At 39.8% G+C, this 19,881-nt stretch overlaps 1 protein-coding gene across 3 annotated transcripts in view; it reads left to right on the forward strand.

The window, feature by feature from the left end:
* RPS6KA2 (ribosomal protein S6 kinase A2) overlaps window positions 1-19,881 on the forward strand; it is a 265,195-nt gene that overhangs the window by 181,049 nt on the left and 64,265 nt on the right. For all 3 annotated transcript variants that reach the window (XM_062489163.1, XM_062489164.1, XM_062489165.1), the window contains 3 exons: window positions 2,290-2,371; window positions 17,669-17,749; window positions 18,543-18,622. In XM_062489163.1, coding sequence (XP_062345147.1) covers window positions 2,290-2,371; window positions 17,669-17,749; window positions 18,543-18,622 — 243 coding nt within the window. The remainder of the gene's footprint in view (window positions 1-2,289; window positions 2,372-17,668; window positions 17,750-18,542; window positions 18,623-19,881) is intronic.

The raw sequence follows: 19,881 nt of genomic DNA on the forward strand, positions 1-19,881 counted from the left end.
AGTATAGTCCAGCTAATGTAACCTGCCAAGTAAGCACTTCAGGGCTACTTGGTGGTTTCAAGAACAACATGTAGCATTATATTTAAGAATAATCAGAAAGGTGACATCATTTTGCAATACAGTGCATTTTCATTTGTTCTGTTCCTTTCTGATTTGGTGGTTATTTTGTTGTCCTTTGACATAGAACGCAATGTTCTTGACGCATTTCTTTTGGAGGGAATGCAGACAAGTGTCCTATCCCATGCTACAGTGAACAGCTGACTAGTGACTGGTAATGTTAATTGATAATTTTGCTTGTTACAGCAATGGGGATATTACAAACTTTGCAAGATTATATGGCAGACAAGATATTTCTAGAACTGCAGCCTAATATTCTGCAGATGCAGTATGCTGTGCTGTTTCATGTGCAGTGCTGCTGAAAACCATTATCTTAAGGGTTTGGGTTTTTGGGGTAAAGAGCCCATAAATGTATTTTAAAAATAATAATACAGCTGAAACTCTAGTGTCTGGACAAGCTTGCTTTTGACTTTCTTCTCCTTTTAAATGTAATACAAAACTTAATTTTTTTACTTCACCTGGCTAGAAAAATATCCCAACTTTTCTCTGTAAACTTCTGAATGAATTTGACTTCTGTTGATGCTGGAGCAGCTGAGCTTCATTTATCATGAAACAACATAAAACACTTCAGAAAGTCTTTCATGTACCTGTTGCATCCAGATTTTATCATGTTTTTCCTACAGTTGTGAGCACTGGAGGTATTTATATGTTCATCAGAGCAGGAAGCAGGAGCTAGGAGCAAGCAATGTGTGCCCAGCCCAAGCTCAGCTGGTAAGGGAAGCTCAGCTGAGGAACTGTGCTTATCTCCTGTGCACAGGGAACATCTTGAGAGGGAGTCCCACCAAAACCCTATCTGATCATGTCATAGGATTGTTGCAGCTGTGATGCTGTCAGATGTAGGAGTTCTGAGAGAGAATTGAGAATTCAGCTTTTTACCTTATTTTTCTTTTTCTTTCCCCCAGCTTCTGTACCTGCTTGATAAAAGTTGTTCTCCCTTCCCACAAACCTCTCTTCAAATGGGTTTGAGAAAATCTATTCTGTTTACAGGTTGGGATTTCTTAGGAGGAAGAGTCTTTCAAATTTCAACTTTTTCAGACTTTCAAAGAGTCTTGCAAAAAAGTGTGCTAGAAACATACTTCCTTCTTCCTTAGTTTTTGGCTTTTTTATATTTTTAGGTGGAGACAGTTGACAAAGCTGCATGGTTCCTGGATAGGCAATTATTAAAATAATTGTAATGGAACTTTTAATCCAAATAGACATTCATTAGTTAGCTAATTTCACCTGGTCTTTGTTAATTTCTATATTAATGCATATATAGGACTGTACGTATATGGGACTATATTTTAATTTCTACGTTTGGTATTATTTCAGCTTGTATCCAGTAATGCAGGTGCTGAAATAAAAAAAAAAAAAAAAGAAAAAAAGAGAGAGAGACACACCCATTGCCTAGTATTTGTGACCTCAGCAGACAGTGTGTGTCCTGGGATCCGGCTAAAAGAGTTGTTTATTTTATTTCCAATTATTAAAACACTGAAGGTCTTATAAAGACCAAACTGATCCCGTTGTTCACTACCTCTCCAGTGCTCATTTGCACTGAGGGGCAAATAAGAAATATTTGCATGCAATACAATAAAAAGAGAACAGGTTTAGCTACCAATTTTATTTTATTTTAATTGAAATTTTACACTGTCAGAGAATGAGGCATAGGAGACTGTAACAGGAAAAATGGTCTTTTTTGTATAATAACAATAGATTTTCAGCTGTGTGAACTTTCTGGTTCAGCTGCATCTTAGACAAGTTGTTATTCATGACTTATGGCATGAATGGCACCAAATTGATATTTTTTTTTCTTTAATTTAATTGATGGCAATAATTTTAAGACACTGCACATTCCCAGACACAATTGAGACATGATTTTTTTTAATGTAGAGCTGGTCAGAATATGAAGAGATATGTGCACACTGATTCTAACTTTTCACCCATCTTTAACTGAATATATGAAGTCAGTTAATAATGTTGAAAATGGCCTTTTTTTGTGAGGTGGTAAAGGCTTAAAACTGAAAATTTCCAGAGCAAGCTCAACAAACTGCAGGTGAAATAGATATGAAATGCTTTCAGCTAGTAATTTTCATTAGATTACCTGAACCATAGTATCTATTCTCCTGTCGAATGCACTAAGTCTTGTAAGTAGAACTTCAGTACTCATCAATACAAAACATTTGCTTTTTACAGGTATTTCTAGTCAGGAAGATAAAAGGATCTGATGCAGGCCAGCTTTATGCCATGAAGGTACTTAAGAAGGCAACTCTAAAAGGTAAGGATTGGGACAGTGTCTTCAGTATCTATTTATGTGCTATATAGTAATTTATTTTCTTGCTGTTTTTTACATTGTTGCTGCCTTTCAGTGTATAAATGCATAAATATGTCTCTGCTATCCTTCAATACATTGCCTTATTGTAGGCGAATGTTCTAAAAACAACTTAAACAAAAATATGTTATCAATACAGTGTGAGAGCAGGAAAACAGAGGTTTGCAGCTTCCCAGCTGCATGCTTTCTTTATTTTCTTGGTGTTATTTTCAGGACTACCATTTGGTATATATTAATTTGTATTGAAATGTCACTATCTTTCTGTTCCTGAAGTAAATAAAGATATTGCTGTAGTAAAACCTGGCTCCTACTGGGCAGAATGGCCTTCCCAGCTGGTGCTTCTCCCACTGTGCCTGAAAAACCATGGGAACATGTTTTCAAGTGTGGGGAATCATTCTGAGACTGTTCAGATCATACTGTTTCCTAGCTCATGGGCTGTAGGAGACAAGGGCCAAATGACTGATGTTTAAATCTGATCGTTCTCTTCTGGGGCCACTGCCTGCTACAGACAAAAAAGAAATTGGTAGCCAAGCCCAGGACTTAAAAGCAAAGAGAGTAAGTTCAGTTTCATCTGAAGTCCTTTATGGCTGTTCCTCCACAGAGTAAGGAGGATGCAGTCATCTTCTTGTTTCCCTGACCCAGCACTGTTCTGATCTTTCCCCCAAAACTTGACACTTCTTGCAGATAAAGAGGAGAGCATTCATTTTGTATGGAGCATATATTTTGCTTTGTCTTGCACAGTGTGGGTTTGTGCAGTGCAGTGTAGTGTCTAAATTTCTGTCCTAATGCAAAAAATAATCCCTAAGTAACCAAATAGTTCTGATCATTTAAAAATACAGATCTTTTTCATCATGTCTTGCTTTGGGGAACCAAAATATGAATAAAGCTATCAGTAACTACAAGCTAGAGCTACTTCAAGTGGTGTCAGGCAGAGCCAGCACCTCTTCTGAGTACTGTTTAAAATGGGGAATGGGCACACCAGGTATTTAGACAGTCCTTTCCCCTAAGAAAGCCTTTTCAGGGAAACATGAGTTTGAAGCAATGCTGGCATGCATATCTTTTTGTTTAGAATCTAGATGAGAATGTTTGTTCTAGCAGAACAACCCAGTGTAAATAAACACTTAAAACAGTGCTGGACATAAGACGTGCAAAGTAATAGGTGAGGCCTGTGTACGTGACACGTATGACAGAGTGATTCTCTGGCTTCTCAACCAAGAACAGGACTGGGAAGTGCCCAAACTGAGCTGAACTCAGATGGGGAATGTCATCTTTTGATGGTGCCTGAGCAAGGTCTGTGTAACCCCTCAGACATCAGGATGCACCAGAAACTTATTCCTGTTTCTTTTGACAATATGGAGTATTTTTACAGAAAGGGAAAACTGGGTGTTCCCTCTTCTTCTGTGTAACTCTGAAGAATATTTAGCAGGAAGAGCTTTGGCAAGGGGGATGGGTTTCTTGCATCTCCAAATACTTTATTGTTACTTAATATTTGATGGTGAAATATGTAACATTAGGTTTCACTGTAAAAGACAAGACCTTTATTATGGCAGTATTTCAGGAAATGTCAAAACTTAGGTTGCAATTTTGAGGTACCCAAGGTGTTCCATCAAATTTCTATTCTGTCAAGAACAAGAACCCCCTTGCAGTTCTGTCGTTCCTTATAGCATAAAAAGGCTATTTACTGTCTTCTCAAGTGTGGGGCACAAGATTCAAAAATTGAGGCTACTTTGTGATTCTGGTGGATTCCATTTCTCTCCTATTCAGAATACTTACCCTCTGACTGCTAGCTCTGGATTTCCCATTAATTTTAAGATAACCAGCATAGGGGTAGGAACTAATTTGTCTGCACTAGTTTCTACTAATAAGTTAAAATTGGCAGCTGTTAAAGTACAAAAATAAAGACAGAGCCCCATTGGCAACAGGGTGAGTGAGATGAGCAACAACAAGGATTGCTGTCAGTAAGCTTCCATGTAACTTTTGGCGCAGAGGTAATATTTCTGACAGCTTAATTTCATCTTTTAAGTGAGAGTGGTGAATTGTTGCTGACTACCTACACTTAAAAAGGCTGGATGTCACTCCAATGTGAAGTATTTATTACCTTGTCAAGCAATGGGAGCAAAGCTACAGGTATGTGTTAGCACTGCATTCAGCATTTGCTGACAAAAGGCACGCTACAAGACAAATTTCTAAATTATTTTGCTTTCTGACCTGCACTCTGCACAAGTACTACATGGAGCAGGAAAGTCAGATCTCTCCATGCCAATTCCACTGACAATGATCAGGCAGCCCAAAATGTTATAGCAGTTATTTTCTATAGTGAAACAAATTTTCAAAGCATGTAAATAGAGAAGTCAGAAAGAAAATAAAAAAGATGGGATAGCAAAGCTGATTTATTTCCTGGATTTGTCTGAAGAAATAAAACCTGGATAAGTAAGAGACCTTCAGGAGTGATGGTACTTGCTGTGAAGGGCAACCATAGTTGAGGGATAGTTGAACAACCTATCCTGTTGAGGGATTTTTTTACCCTGGAAGCCTGACTGTGGCCCTGGCTGGCTGGTAATGTTTAGGAAGAAGCAGAAGTACCAAATGGTGCTTTCTCCAGCAGTGCTGCTGCCTCCTGCCCCTTTCCAGGGTAGTTGTCCCTTGTCAGCGTGATCTCAACTTCACCAGCAGCAAAGGTTAGTATAAGAAGGGCATAGAATGCAGCAGCAGAATTCTTCAAGCATTTGCAGATCAAAAAAAAAATTATACAAAAGAGACTTTGTAGATCAATCACATATGTAGATTTGAGCTTGAAAAAGATCTGCTAATCAGCAGGACCACTCATGTTGTGAACGGAAAATTAGGCTCCAGAATATTACAGTTTAGATTGTAAAAGCTTGCAGAAGCACATGCTGTACACACAAATATTGGGGAAAATTAAATTAATCTTAAACCATGAAGGTTTATTTTAAACATAGGGTATATCTGAATAAGCACCTGTAACATCCTTGAAAGGGAAAAAGCCACTGTTACTTTTTGTTGTATGAGAGCAACACACTTACGTTAAATGAGAGCATCACTCTTAAGTGTTTTCCTTTCTGCCTCATTTCCTTTTTTGAGCGTTGTGGGTATCTGATTTTAAAGCAGAAAGCTTTCTGAAGAAACTAGATAAGTGTTTCATCGTAATTATTAACTTTAGGAAAACTTCGTTCAAAATGTTTAAGGATGTTATGTGTGTTAGGTTCCAGATGCAGAATACATCAGGTTAAAGGCTGCATGTATGTGTAACTCTAGCTTATCTCTCTTTCAAATGCTATATATTAAATTGCATTACCTTAATAGTTTCCTTTGCAAATATAAACCCTTTCAGGGGCATCTAGGTGCTCAAAGATATTTAGGCATTTAAATACCTTCCAGGAGTGAGACTTTTGCCCTTCAGCATGTCATTAAATAGTACTCTTAAAATGCCATCTTAAAATGTTGCTTTCCCATCTTTGTTGCACTCTACTTTTTCTTTAAAATCAGGTTTTCGATAAAAAGTTGACAGATAATTGTTGATCTATATGTTTAAACGGTTACAGAGATATATCAGTGCACCTCTACTGCCCCTCCTGAACATACTGTAAATCTGAGGGAGCCCAAAATAAACCAGGGAGTGTTTATTCTGTGTATATGTGTGTCTGGTATTCACCAGCAAAGCTGGAACAGAGAGACAGGGCAAGATGATTGCTCTGATTCATTCAGTATTTCTCTCGAGATATCTCGGGCTTCATCAGCTTTACTGAATATGCTTCAGAATTCCATGATCAGGAGTTGTTTAGATTGGTTACAGTGTAAGCCTTATTAAACACCCATGAATGCCCATAAATCCCCAGCAGGTTGCTGTGCTGGAATGTAAGGGAGCTTGAAAATCAAAGACCCATTCCTCCAGGAGACGCCCAATCTCAGAGAAAGTGGCATGAAGCCATAATTCACTGACATAATGCTCATGAACTTTATAAATATTGCAGTGGTGATGTAGCAAGGGTTATGTGATTGATCATGAGGATGCAGTTTGCATCTGCCCTTCTGGTTGGCACTTGGGGTAAGTCTTGGCACTGGAAGCCATTTGACCCTGAGAATGCAATCAGCCTTTTTGTGCTCATGGGGTTTAGAAATGATAATCTCTTTTGTCAAAAACCTCTGAATTGCTTTGCAGCTTCTGATCCCCTCAGTTTAAGCCAGCAAGCTTAGGGGTTTGCTGGTGTGTGGTGGTTACAGGTACAGTAAGATGTGAGAGCAGCTTTAGTGACTCACAGAGAGTTTGGGTGTTCTCGGGGATGTAGGATCAATAGTGTCAATGATACCCGAAACTGAACAACTAACCAGGTTAGTTACCAGGTTAACCAGATGTTACCAGCTGCAGTGTGATTTCTGTCTAAACCACTGTTAAAACTGTAGTAGTGTTTTCCCTGATTAGACACCAACCAAAGTGGCTTCCTCAGTTTTTGTCTGTATGTGACTCAGTTTCCCTGTAAAAAATGTGGTGTTTAGATATCAGATACAGAAGTCCAGTGGTTTCCCTCTGGTTTGAAAGGAAGAAAACATCAACCAAATTAGAAACTGTAGAGAAAATGAGAAACTGTAGAGAATTTTACCTTATGAAATGAGGCTCAGAAAGAGTCTTCACCTCAGGTAAAACTAGCTCTGTTGTGCTGAGGTTTTCAAGGTGTATTTTTCTATTTTTTACAAAAATTTTATTTTGTGTTTGGTGAGAGGCCCTGGTACTCATCCAGGTTCACCATTTAAATTTTGGTTTATTATCTTTTCTTAAAGTATTCTGCTATATTTTTTATATCTTCTTGGGCCTCTTATTATCCACTTCTGAAAAATATCACCAGGGAAGTCCTGTCCACAGGACAGTCCAGACCCCACAGAAGAGGTGCCCTTGCCCAGCAGCTTGGAGGAAAGGTTGTGTGGTCTGCATCCTTGGAACTGCTGCTTATGCATGACTTCTTTAGTCTGAGAATTGTAACCCTCCAAATGTCAGGGCTCTGAGCTCAGAAAAACACAAACATCATTGGACCTCCAAGTGCCCTTAAAGATCCAGCTGAGATTAGACTTACCCCTCTCCACAAATAACCATACACTTATTTTTCAGTCTTGGAAAGAAATAGCAACTTCTGTCTGCACAAACACAAAAATATTTGATTCCTCTGTATATTTCCCAGTGGCTCTAAAATGTAAAGATCAGCCTAGTGAGTATGTGCTGAACCAGACAGCAATACTCTTGGCTCACCATCTGGACCTGGCCCATTCACATGCATATTTGGTGTGGGCTAGGAGTCAAGAAGCAGTGTGGAATGTGCCAGCCTTCCTCACAGTCTAAGAGCAAAGTGGATTTAGTAGCTGTCACCTGAGGAAGCAGAGCTTTCTTTCCTCTGTGGAGTTTTGAAAGCGACACCAAGAGGTTCTTCAACAACCAGTGCGTAGGGGTCACTTTTGGGCCATGTTTTTCCAGTGCCTTTGCAAATTTACTTGCATCAGACCACCTCTTCCTTGCTCCCCTGAAAAGTCAGCTTGCCTAGGGCTTGCTTTCTGAAGGAAGAAAAAGTTGCAGTACGTAAGAGAGGGCTCACTTAGTCTGGCTCTCCATAAAAGTTAGATGGCACAATGTGGGAGACCACCATCTGGGATTTGTTTGAACAGAAGCAAAATTACTGTTTCCACGTTCTTCATGTAGCTCCCACATGTGAGTTTCAGTTTCCTCTTGGCTGTTGTGTTTGCTCCAGGATAAAGGTTTTGAGGATTGAGGAGAAACCAGCAATCAGCATCAATGACAGCCCCTCCTTTCTATTTTCTCTACAGCATTTTCTATCTGCCTGTGATAATATGTTGATAAACTCAAAAGGTTTCCATGGCACAGTAATTTAACTGACATTTTATCAGCAGCAGTAGATTATTTTTATAAATTTGGGCAAAGCCTGAGTTGTTCAGACAATTGTATTTTGTCCCTGGTTGTCTTTCAGTTCTTTGTTTGGGCTATGACATAGTTACCATTGAGTGGGAATTGTCTTCATCAACACTGTAAACTCAGAATTGACTTTTCTGCTGAAAGAGAGCCTACATTTCCTCTTTTTCTGTTTCACATATCTCCTTCTGTTTATATTTCTTCTTTCCTTTTATTTTGATAAATAAGTCTTTGTCCTGCACTTTGATATCCTTTAAATATTTATCTTCTATACAGGTTTTGTCTACACTTATCTGTTCAAATTTGGTTTCATTATGGATATAATAAGCTCTCCAATGGAAAATGTCAATGTCATACAGCTAGGTACCATCTTGATCCTTGCATATTATCATAAGAAAGAAATATTTACAAGTGTACATTTAGAAGTGCTGTTCTGTATTTTTTTCCTACATGGTGTTCCCAGCACAAAGCAAGCAACTTCCGAAGCAAAGTTTTTAGGAAGCCTGAAAGTTTGCACTGTGTGTGTGTGAGGAGTATGGTTTGCTAGCAGTCACTGGAAGGACTGTCACAGGGCTGGTGGTCACAGGGCTGGGTGGCCCCAGAGGGGCTGCATTATCCCTCTGCCTTACCCACAGCTACCACCCACAGGGTAACAGCCTTAGAGATCAAAGATTCTTGATAAAGCTATCTGAGGTCACAGAATTAAAATCACTGTGTGAAAACTAAACTGCTCATGGTTGTTCACAGGTTTTTCAAGTTCACTTCCAGTATGAATTTTTGGTTTCTGGTATTTTTTTTCACTTTGGTGGAATGTTCTGATATAATGCTAGAGGCATTAACCCCTCTACTATAAATGCTGTCTTTCAGGCAGCCTTCCAAACACTTGTGCGTAATAATGAAATCTAGGATTATTTTTTTTTTTTTAAGATGTCCTTTATTGAGGTGGAGTCACTGCAGCAAAGTAGCACATAGGAAAAATGCAGTCTCATCCCCCTGCAAGCAGGGCAGGCTGATTTCTTACTAAATAGTTATTTAACTTTTTCTGTTTGGTGTTCTTTTAAAATGTGTCAGTAAGGAGGTTCCAACACCAAGCCACTGCTCTGTTCTCTAGGGGTTCATGCAGTTACAGTTTGCCCAACACAGCTTACATAGCCTCTTTTTCATTTGCCTCCCTCCTCCGATTTATATTAATTATTTTCCTTTTATTTTGATAAGTAAGTCTTTTTTTTTTCCTTCCATGTTTATATCCTTTAAATATTTATCTTCTCTCCTCCCATCTCCCTGTAGTCATTGCTCAGTACCGTTTATGTTTGGCTTTTGGCAGTTGCTCAGTAACATAGGGGAAAAAAACAAGATTTCCTTTTTGGTTAGGTATTCTCTTAGAGCTCAAGCAAGCTACATATATTTTTGGAGCTGTATATAGGGACTGAGTTGTAGATGGTGGGATCCTGTTAATGTCAACAAAGGTTTTACTATTGACTGTTTTAATGCCATGATTTCACCCAGAAACTCTCTGAACTTAGTCATGTCTTCCACGACACTCCCTATACAGTAGTGGAGTCCAGGCTGAAAACCAATTCACAACTCTTTGAGGACTGTGTTTCTCTTCTCAAAGGAGAAAACAATAAATCAGCCTGTTGTTGTTGTTGTTTTCTATGTGACAGAGGCTTTCTGATTGCAAAGCTTTAATGAGCACGTTGATAAGAGTGAAAGACCAGGCTTTTTCTTATGCTCTAATTTAGAAAATGACCTTGCCTTGACTTCACACCCTGCTTTCTGGTGGGACTGGAGGCTTCTTCAGTGACAGACAGCCGTCTTGCAGATGCTTTTCATTTTTATGAGACAAAGATATCAGCAGAGCTATATTAAGTATGTCTGCATCATGTCAGGCCCTGGACAAAGCAGAGATTTGTTTTGTCTGAATGTTAACATTAAATGCCAAAATTGACTGAACTATTTAAATTCTAAATTCCTGTCTGTTATGTGTGCAGGTAGCATGGAGGGCTGGGTTACAGGTAACCTGATAAACTTCATCCTGTGTGTTTTACAAATAGAATCTGTCTAAGGGCTTCATATCTCCTAAATGAAGTGTGTCCTCAATGTTGTATGATAAGCCACTATCCCATCTTCTTCGGTGGTGCCTTAAATATACTAGTTACGTGTTTCAGAAACCAGATTTTTTGCAATTCAGTAACTGAAACACTTATCCAAAAACTTTTGTTAGAACAAGTCAGATTGGGCTGTCTCTGTGTTTACCACATCCAAGCAGCCTAATGGAAGGAGTGTTTAGAGTGAGAAGTCATCACAGTGACATTGTGGTCAGGACAGTTTAGGGAGAATGTTAACACTTGCCTCCTGTCCCGTGACCAAATCTGTCCAAACCCTCCCTTCTGAGAAATGAACCTCTTACTCCCCAGCCACTGCCTCATGTTACCATATCAGAACTAAGTTGGTAAACTCCAAGTAGGACAATTGCAAAAACGTCACTTCATAACTTTGTATGCTTGCCCTAAACCTGGAAGACATAGGGGTTCTGTTTTAAAACTTCCTGATGGGTTTTTTTATTATTTGATCTTCTGAATTTATGTTACAACTGATAAAAAGAAAGATGAGTTTCTGATAAGAGAGTCTATCCACAGGAACAGGACAGTTGAGGGAAATTTTGCTTGATAAAATATCAGTATTAAGCATTTCAGAAGAATTCATTGGTTTGATTGTGTACCTTTTTAAACAATATTTTATAGTTGTACATGATAATTAGAGTTAAGAAAGAGGAGATAAAAAAATAAAACCCTTAACAAAGAGTACTTTGATGCAGTCAAAACAACTTTTCTCAATTTAATGTTGGCAAAACTTGCTCTGAATTTAGGCTTTCTGTTCCTGCTTAGAGAACAAAAACCCACAGCAAAATATCTTTGAAAATACTCAAAAATACAAGTTTCAAACAGGTCTACAGAAAACATTTACTAGGATTACTTCAGCCTATGACTAAAACTGCCCTGGTGGCAAATGACAGCATCCCAGTACATACATTCTACATTTCCTCTCCTTCCAGGAATTCTCACTTAATATTTTATAAAAGATTATTCGTCTCATCTTTAAACATCTGAACTGGACCAGGCACAAGGTCTCATACTATGCCATTAAACAAAATAGTAGGGGCTCTTATAACAAATGAGGAGAGATTTGGGTGGGCTTTAAATCACTCTCACACAGGGGCACTTTGCCCTGTGTTGGTATGCCAAGAACTCTTGGGGAGATCCTGTGCCACCCTCACCCCCTTTCACCTCTTCCAGGCCTTGCAAGTGGATTAGTAGTTGCTTAAAGGTCCTGAAGAAGAAGAAATGCCCCTTTCAGCACAACTGGCTTTTTAGACCTGGAGAGGCTGAATAAAGGGGACGTTTCTTTTTTCCTGTAGAAGGCTGGCATAAGAGGGAATATCTTCACATTTTCAACCCTGAGCCAGTGTTCACTTCTCATACCTTTTAATCATAACAGCTATATTTTTGCCTTTGATGATAAACTGCAGAAAGTATTTGTGGTGAATACCAAAGCACAGACAGCTTTCACATTTCCAGAGTAAGGTGATGCACAAACTTTATTCAGCTCTCCCTGTAAAACCCACCAAACTGGTGTATTTTCAGAGCAAAGAGCAACAGTACTTGATTAAACCATGCTGGGCTTCAAGCTTAAATGGCAAGCAGTAAAAATCATTACCCTGAAAGACCCAGCAGTTCCTGGATGTCTGGATCATCTCCATCTCAAGCAGGACAAGGAAAAAATAACTTCTTCACTGCTTCTGTTGGCTTAGCAACATCTCCATAGCAAAACACAGGACAGACATTCACTTGATACTGGAATGCCCCATGGATAGGAAATACAAATCTTGGTGCTGCCCCTTCTTTGCAGCACTTCAGCAGGACAGGAGCTGCAAGGGAAAAAAAGAGCCTTCCAGGAGATGTGAGAGAAGATTGATGGAAAAAAAATCATCCCTCTTTACACTGTATTTAAGATATGACTGAAGACTATATGTCCTGGTCATCTTCGTGTTACTGGTTTCTTGTATGCTGGAACTAAATTTGAAATACCTGATTTGTAAGGCCAATTGTCTCATACATGTTTTAAACAGCTTTTTTTTGTTGCAAAATTATGTGAAACAAGTTTCTTCCTTAAGTTCATCATAGTTTCCAGAGCTGCTGATGAATAGTGTTTACTGGGACCTCTGAATTCTAAGGCCAGATTTCTTATTAATTTGTCATTTTGAAATTATGCCCATTCCTAGAGCATAGGTAATTATTGCCTGTCAGTAAGAGATAGTACTGAAATTGTTATTGCCTGCAATGGTAGTAATAATAATAGTAGAAAATAAATAGTTACAAGTCCCACTTCAGTACAACTGAAGCAAATGAAGTATAGGAGTATGTAACACTCAAATTCAAGAAACATATACTTTTTTGATGATTTCACAGGACATCACATCCACTAAGATAAATTAATTTAAATCTAACATATGGTTTCCATATAAAGAAAAAAAAAAGTTCCAGGTGCAACTCTGCAGAGGTGTTGAAGACTTTCAGTTTCACACAAGTTGTGAACAGATGTATTTACAGCTGTAGGTTTTGGATTTTTAGAGGAAGTTCCTTTCTAGCAGATGGCAGATTTCTTTTCTCTTCATCAAGCTGTTTATTGATTCTTTTTTATTTTTTTATGAATATAGTTACAACTGATTTATGCAGTTGTGAGGGGTGTAATTCTGACTTTGCTGGTGATGTACATCTCCCTAGGATCTGGCTTGTTGGATGCCCTTTCACATCTGCAGCTTACAGACCTTGGTGGAGAATGGTTTCACCTGGGAGCTGTGCATAAGCACATCTGCAGATATTCAGTGGTCCAGTTCTGCTTAAAAACACACAAAAAAAATGAAATTTCACCTCTGCATAAGGACATGAGATTTATGTGATCATCTGGCTGGTCTGTCAGTCAGTATTTCTCTAATGATGGGGTTGAGCCCAACAGCTAATTTCAGCCAAAAATCTAAAGCACACTTAATCTCCTGCAGGGTCTGTGGACTTTTTGGTCGAGAGATCCAAGCTGGTGTCTCAGGGAGGAAACAGCAGTAGGTTGCAGCTGCCAGAGGAGCTATGGGGTAGGAAGGAGGCAGCAGTGCAGCACCCTCAGCTCACCAGGCTGCTCCTTGCTGAGCAAGGCTGTGAGGAAAACATGGCAAGGGCTCAGTTGACTGCTCTGAGGATTTATTCTCAGCTGAGTTTGTATATCCTAGAATCCGTGTTTAGTCCTAAAAAGTCCCATGTGATTTTTTTTTTTAAATTTCTTTTTCTTTAGCATCAGACTTCATCAATCTGTTCTTTAATTCTTTTTGTTGGAAAATTGAGCAGAGGTACTTCAGAGGGATATTGCGAGATTTAATTAACTTCTACAAACAGAATAATTAATAGGTGATAAGGGCTATAAATGGAAGCTCAATACCGAAGTGTAGTATTGATTTAGAGACATCTGTCATTCTGAATCTCAGTATTGGAACATCAAGGCTACTTTAAAATACAACAAACAGAGGCAGCTTTTGATTACGTCAAAGCCAAATGTGTTGTTTCATGTAAAAAGGAAAAAAACAAAACAACAAAAAAAAAAAAAAGGAAAGAAAAAAAGAAAAAGGAGGAGGGGAGATAAAATTACCTCCCCCAGATCTGTGAGTCCTAAAACCCAGTCTGCATTCTTACTGATTTTTCAGAGTGCCCTCCTACAAAGCAGTGTCTCCTGCTCTGTAGATGTGTTCTACCTTTCCTGCAGAAGTGTTGGGCTGGGCGGTAAAGCTATGGTAAAATGGCTCTCTCCCCATCTCTAAAAGGTTCCATATTTTGGGCCACAGAGGATCTTTCTTCCAGAAAAATAACCTTCACAGAATGATATGCATTTCAAAAGAAAAGCTCATGAAGTCCCTGTGTGACATTATTGGTATGCTTCTACATCCAGTGTGTCAACAGGACACTTTTCTGTTTTTTCTTTGTGTTGTAATAATGCTCTGCTGATGGACGTGCAACATCAAAGGCTGCTCTTTAGAGAGCATTTGAGTTTAGTACTATGTGGAACAAAAACACAGTAAAGCAAATAGTATTTCCAAGCAGAAACATTGAAGCGAGACTATGATCACTTTTAGACAGCCTGTATTTGCCCATATCTCAGGTAATTAGGCACCACACACATGCTTTGTCTTCTGGACACAGGCAGTGTGGATTTGAATTTAGAATTTAGCTTTCTACTTTTGTCTACAAAAGACAGTATTAAAAACAGATTAAAATAACAGCAATAGAATTGAAAAGCCTATTGCAGAGTGTTTTATGTATACATTCTATATTCATTATCTTTTTTGTGTTCCTGTGCTATGTGAAGAATTTGAAATTGAGTTGCAAGTTCCTAAGCCTGAATCCTATTTTGCTTTTGTTCCACTTGAGGCAAAGTGCTGAGTTTGAAAGAAGTGAGGAAGGTAACAAAAGAAATTTAAAGCCATCATTTTGTTGACTTATTGCTCCTGCTGCAATACATTTGATGGTGATTTAATGAAGTGAACTTAGTTTGTAGCTCCCTTTGTTCTTGCTTTATTAATTAATTAATGCTCTACTCCTGATTAAGCAATGACATTCCTTATTGAAAGGTCATTTTGCAAGGAAGGGATGAGCAAATAATTTATAGTCCGTAGTCCTTTTTGACAAACATATCTGGGCATATTGTGAAATCTTTGACCTTATTTGTGTATTTTCTGCATGTATCTTCCTGCAAAAACAGCTTTCTGTAAGTGGCAGATGCTTTTGTCACACATGCAGGGGAATTTCTCTCCCTGATGTTTCTGGTTGGGGGATTCAGCAGTACTTTGGTTAAAATTGTTAAAAAGGACAAAAAAAAAACAAAGAGAAAAAGTCACTAAGACAGCAAACCTATCATCTGACAACCCATTCCTATTTAAAAAAAAAACCAAAAAACAAAACTTTCAAACACCAATTTCAGCCCGGTGACATCAAGAAGATAGTTTCCAAAAGCACTGGGAGAGAGTAACCCACTCAGAGGCACCCAAATCACCAGGTGCTGTCCTGAGCCACCTCAGAAGACTCTGGGGAGGGACCAGGCTGCTGCAGCTCAATGCAGTCAGCAGATGTTCACCCACCCTGGGACTCTGCTGTTTGTCACGTTTGCTTTGCAGCACAGTGCCCTTGGCCAAGGCAGGCCATTAAGATGTCTGTAATATGCACTGTCTTGCTGCATCTTTCTCTACGTACCATTTCAAAGAGGAGAGCTGTAAGTGGAAAATGGTATCTGCCATGGGAGCACTAATTTAGAGCATCCGTAGCCTGACAGGACCCAGCTGGCCCCAAGGGAAGCATGGTGGGGCACCAGGGAGCAGGGCAGAGCCCATCCCACTGCCACACACCTCGTGGTACTCTTGCCCCCCAAATGGTGCCTGAGGGCTTACCAGGGCTGGCACAGGCCATATGAGGACAGCAGACAGGGGCAATCTGTGGTGCTGCTGAGCCTCCAGCTTCATAAGCCTGATTTCTGCTCCGGAAAGACAGGTTTTCAAAAGGAGATGTAACTCCATAATGTAGCACCTTCAGGTTCAGGGTGGTTACAGGGCCATGACTGGAGAGTGAGATGTCTTCTGTGGAAACATCATCTTCTCTTTAATTCCTGTGTGCCTCTTGTGTGCATGTGGGGAGAAGGGTGACTTGTGTGGTGACAGGTCCAGAAAGCACCACAGCAGCAAGAGGGGCACGGGGCTTTGGCAAAGCACTGGTCTGCACAGCTGGGTCTTTGCCTCTTGAGAGGTTAAAATGATGGATGGAGGAGGGTGTGCTGCTGTTCTGACTGCCTATTCTCACAGCTGTGCCATGCAAATGCAGGTAGGCACTTAGGCTACCTAGCAAAGAGTAATGGGAAATGTCCCATGTGCAGTGTCCAACAATGCCCGCCTCTCCAGCAAGAATTCCCACCTGGGATCACCTCTGATGGACAGCACAAGAAACCATCCCTCTTCACATAGGTGAAGTGAACATTTTGTGAGTGCAAGATGTGTGATTTTTACTTGTGAGATGGGATTACAATTCTGCTATGGCTTTTGTTTTGAATTTTTCTACAAGTTTTCTTAGGTTGAATGAGGTAGTAAAGCTTATGTCACTATTGGCCTAGGCATCAAAATAGCAAGAAAGCCAAGTATGTCTGGTGAGTGCTATTTACGGTTTTCAGATTAGTTGGTCTGGACCTATTTCTGTGCATCAATTTTTGAAGTACAGAAATAGACAGGGGTTTTGTTATGGTATGTTCCTTACTTGAGTGCTGAGTACTCAGCTTCTGAGCAGCTCCACAACACATGCCTGCAGTGTCAGACTCTGACTGAGATCTCAGCCTTTGCCACCTAAAATAGTTCCATAATACCTCTTGCAGATTCTTTAATCTGAAAAGCATATTGACATTTTCAAGAGAAAGAAGAAAATGGTAATACTTTCAGTAAAACAGTGATTGACTGAAAAATGCATCTTTAGGATCAAGATTTGATAACATGTGGACTTGAATCCTCCTCAGTGTCTGCATAGTCTGCTAAATGGCTTTGGTATAAAATCATCAGCATTATTTTTGTTTAGCTTGAACTCTGCTCACCCCTGAAATTATAATTTCCCTTACTCTCTATTCATCTTAACCAAAAAAAGTATTTTTCTCACTTCTATCACACAGTAAAGTTCTCTACACATAAAAATAATCAGGTACTATTTATATTTGCAGGTTTTTTTTATTACTCATTGTTTGGGAGGTGGTTTAGTGGGAGTTTTGAGTACTGTGTATATAGATCACTTCCAGAAAGTGCTGTTCAGTGATACGTCATAAATGCTGCTAGCATCAGCAAAATATAATAGATTAATTTGAATAAGATTAATCTGACTTGCTCTGGGACTGGTACATTCTGTTTCCTCTTAAATGAAGTAACTAATTTTGTGTAGCTTTCATTTTCCCATTAACATTCTCTTCTGTGAATTGTAATTGCCTTCTTTTAGTTTGCAATACTGTAGTCATTTTAGTTAGGGCAGCTCTCCATAGGAAAAGACACAGGGCCTTCCTATAGAACTTACTACACAGACCAGACAGTCAGAAATAGAGGACACTGGAGTGGTCTGCTCTGCCTAGGGTCATACAAGCCATCAGCAGAGTGAGAATCAGAATCCAGATTGCCAGAACCTTATTCCAGTACTGCATCCAGTGACCATTCTGCCTCTTAATATATCACTGTTCTTCTTGTTCTTTCTTTATAGTTCGGGATCGGGTACGATCTAAAATGGAGAGAGATATTTTGGCAGAAGTGAACCATCCTTTCATAGTCAAGCTTCATTATGGTAACTGTAATAAAATATAATTCATGTTTGTTCTTAAATTGGTTGGGGAATTGTGAGTAAATGTGTTACACATCCATGCAGATCCTTCTTGCTTACTTATGACTTCGTTTCTAACAAAGTCCTAGAGGCAACCTGTGTGAAATTCTTCATTTGTGCTAAAGGAGACATCCAGTATTCATACGTTTCAGCTATTCTTCCATCAAAATAAATTTGTCATAAAGTCTTATGTGGTAGGTGGTGATGGTGGGGTAGCTGGTGAATTTACATCTGCCTACCCCTTACCTGCTGTCAGGTATTGTTTAGAAAGACAGAGAAATTAAATAAAAGTGGGGTTTAATAATCAGTACCTGTCTAAATTTGCATGCATATGTACATGAGTGTGGTGTCTTGCTGGAGCTGCCTCCTGCCTGCCCCATTGCTACTGTTGTGGGTGTTCTGAGGACATTTGGGTATTGGGCTCTCCTCTCACACAAACATGGGAACATCTCTCTATGCCTGTCTCTTGATGATTCCTGATACCTTGTGGAGTGGGAAACACTGATAATTCATAGTTGCTTGGCATGCAAATTAATATGTTAGTAATGCACAGTTGTCTCTCAACTGACACTATTTTTTCTCATAGCCTAAGCTCAATTGCTAAGGTCTGTACAGAGATGGTTTTTTTGGTTCTCAAAAGTTTTGAAGTGACAGTGAAGCAATGGCATGAATGATACACTGCTAGTCAGCTGGACTTACTCATTGGGGACTTAATCTTGATTCAAACTTTCAACATCTCCATCCTTTTCTAATGCAGCATTTCAAACAGAGGGAAAGTTGTATCTAATACTAGATTTCCTGCGGGGAGGGGACCTTTTCACCAGACTCTCCAAAGAGGTAAGTTGATAGATCTTTAACTCAGAAATTAAAGACTGTCTTGGATTTTCAGAACTCAGATTGAGTTCATGGGAATGAAAAATGGCCTTGGGAATAGCCATATATATATGTAATAGAGTTATCACATCTTGAATGGTTAAGTGGGTTCTTAATAATTGTATTTGTATTTGAATTATGCCAAAGATAATGCAGCAGATACCATGTAGGCATCACTGCCAGAGAAAAATGCACCACTGCTAAGCCATTCCCACAGCAAAATATCCTCAGACTCAAAGTTTTCAGAATAAGTCTTGGATGTGATGAGAACCAGTCTGAGAAATCAATCCCCAATACATTTTGCCCTCGGGATGAGTAAAGAAACACTGGGAAAATACACACAGTGCCATGAGAGGGAAGGGATGGCCATGGATCAGGGCCAGCCCCTGCAGCTGCTGGGAGCGGGTCAAGGGCCAGCCCGGACATGGGAGATTGAATGTCACATCTCTCACCTGCCCTCCTGCTGCCTGCCAGGAGCAGCTGCTGCTTCCATACCCTCCCCAGGCTCCCATCCCTCCCCTGTCCTCTGCAAGCCATGTCCCTGGAGAGGGACTGCTGCAGGCAGGGAGCATCCCAAACCCGAGTTTTGCTGATGCCCATACAGAGTAGCCGCAGGAGGTTTTCTAGGTTCCTTTAGCTCTTTCCTTTATTTCCAAACCTCTGTGAGCCAGCAGTCCCAGAGAGGTCCCTGCAGGAGTGCAGGAGGCTCCAGTGAGGCAGGATGGCCGCTCTCCAGTTGCCTGTGCCCTGGTATTCTCTGTCACCAGCACCATGTCCCCAGTCCTTGGTACTTCTCAAGGTGTGGGTGAAGGGTTGCAGGCAGCCACTTACCACAGACAGGAGGAACCTTTCAAATGCTATCTGTTGCTCTTCCTGGGTTTGGGGAGCTACTGATGGACTAAGAAAGCTGTGAAAAGAATATTTTCAGGCAAAAGTTCCCTAGCTTTCCCCCTGCTCCCCCCATTTAATTCCTGATTCAGTGACATGCTGCAGGATGCTGTGTGCACTGCAGCTTGGGATCCCAAGTGTTTGCTTTTAAGGCTTGTTTGCTAATGCAAGAAGACATTGGTAACAAGTTAATTACACTGCTGAGTAATGATCCTTGTACAAATATTCAGTCCCTGGTAGCAGTTATTTTTAATATGAGGAAAAATATTTTAAAAATTTAAATTTAAAATGTCCTTCTGCTATTGTCATGAGACCAAGCTTTATTAGCAAGGCAG

Source organism: Cinclus cinclus, chromosome 3, assembly GCF_963662255.1.
Source record: "Cinclus cinclus chromosome 3, bCinCin1.1, whole genome shotgun sequence".
In the NCBI taxonomy this organism is placed as follows: Eukaryota; Metazoa; Chordata; class Aves; order Passeriformes; family Cinclidae; genus Cinclus; species Cinclus cinclus.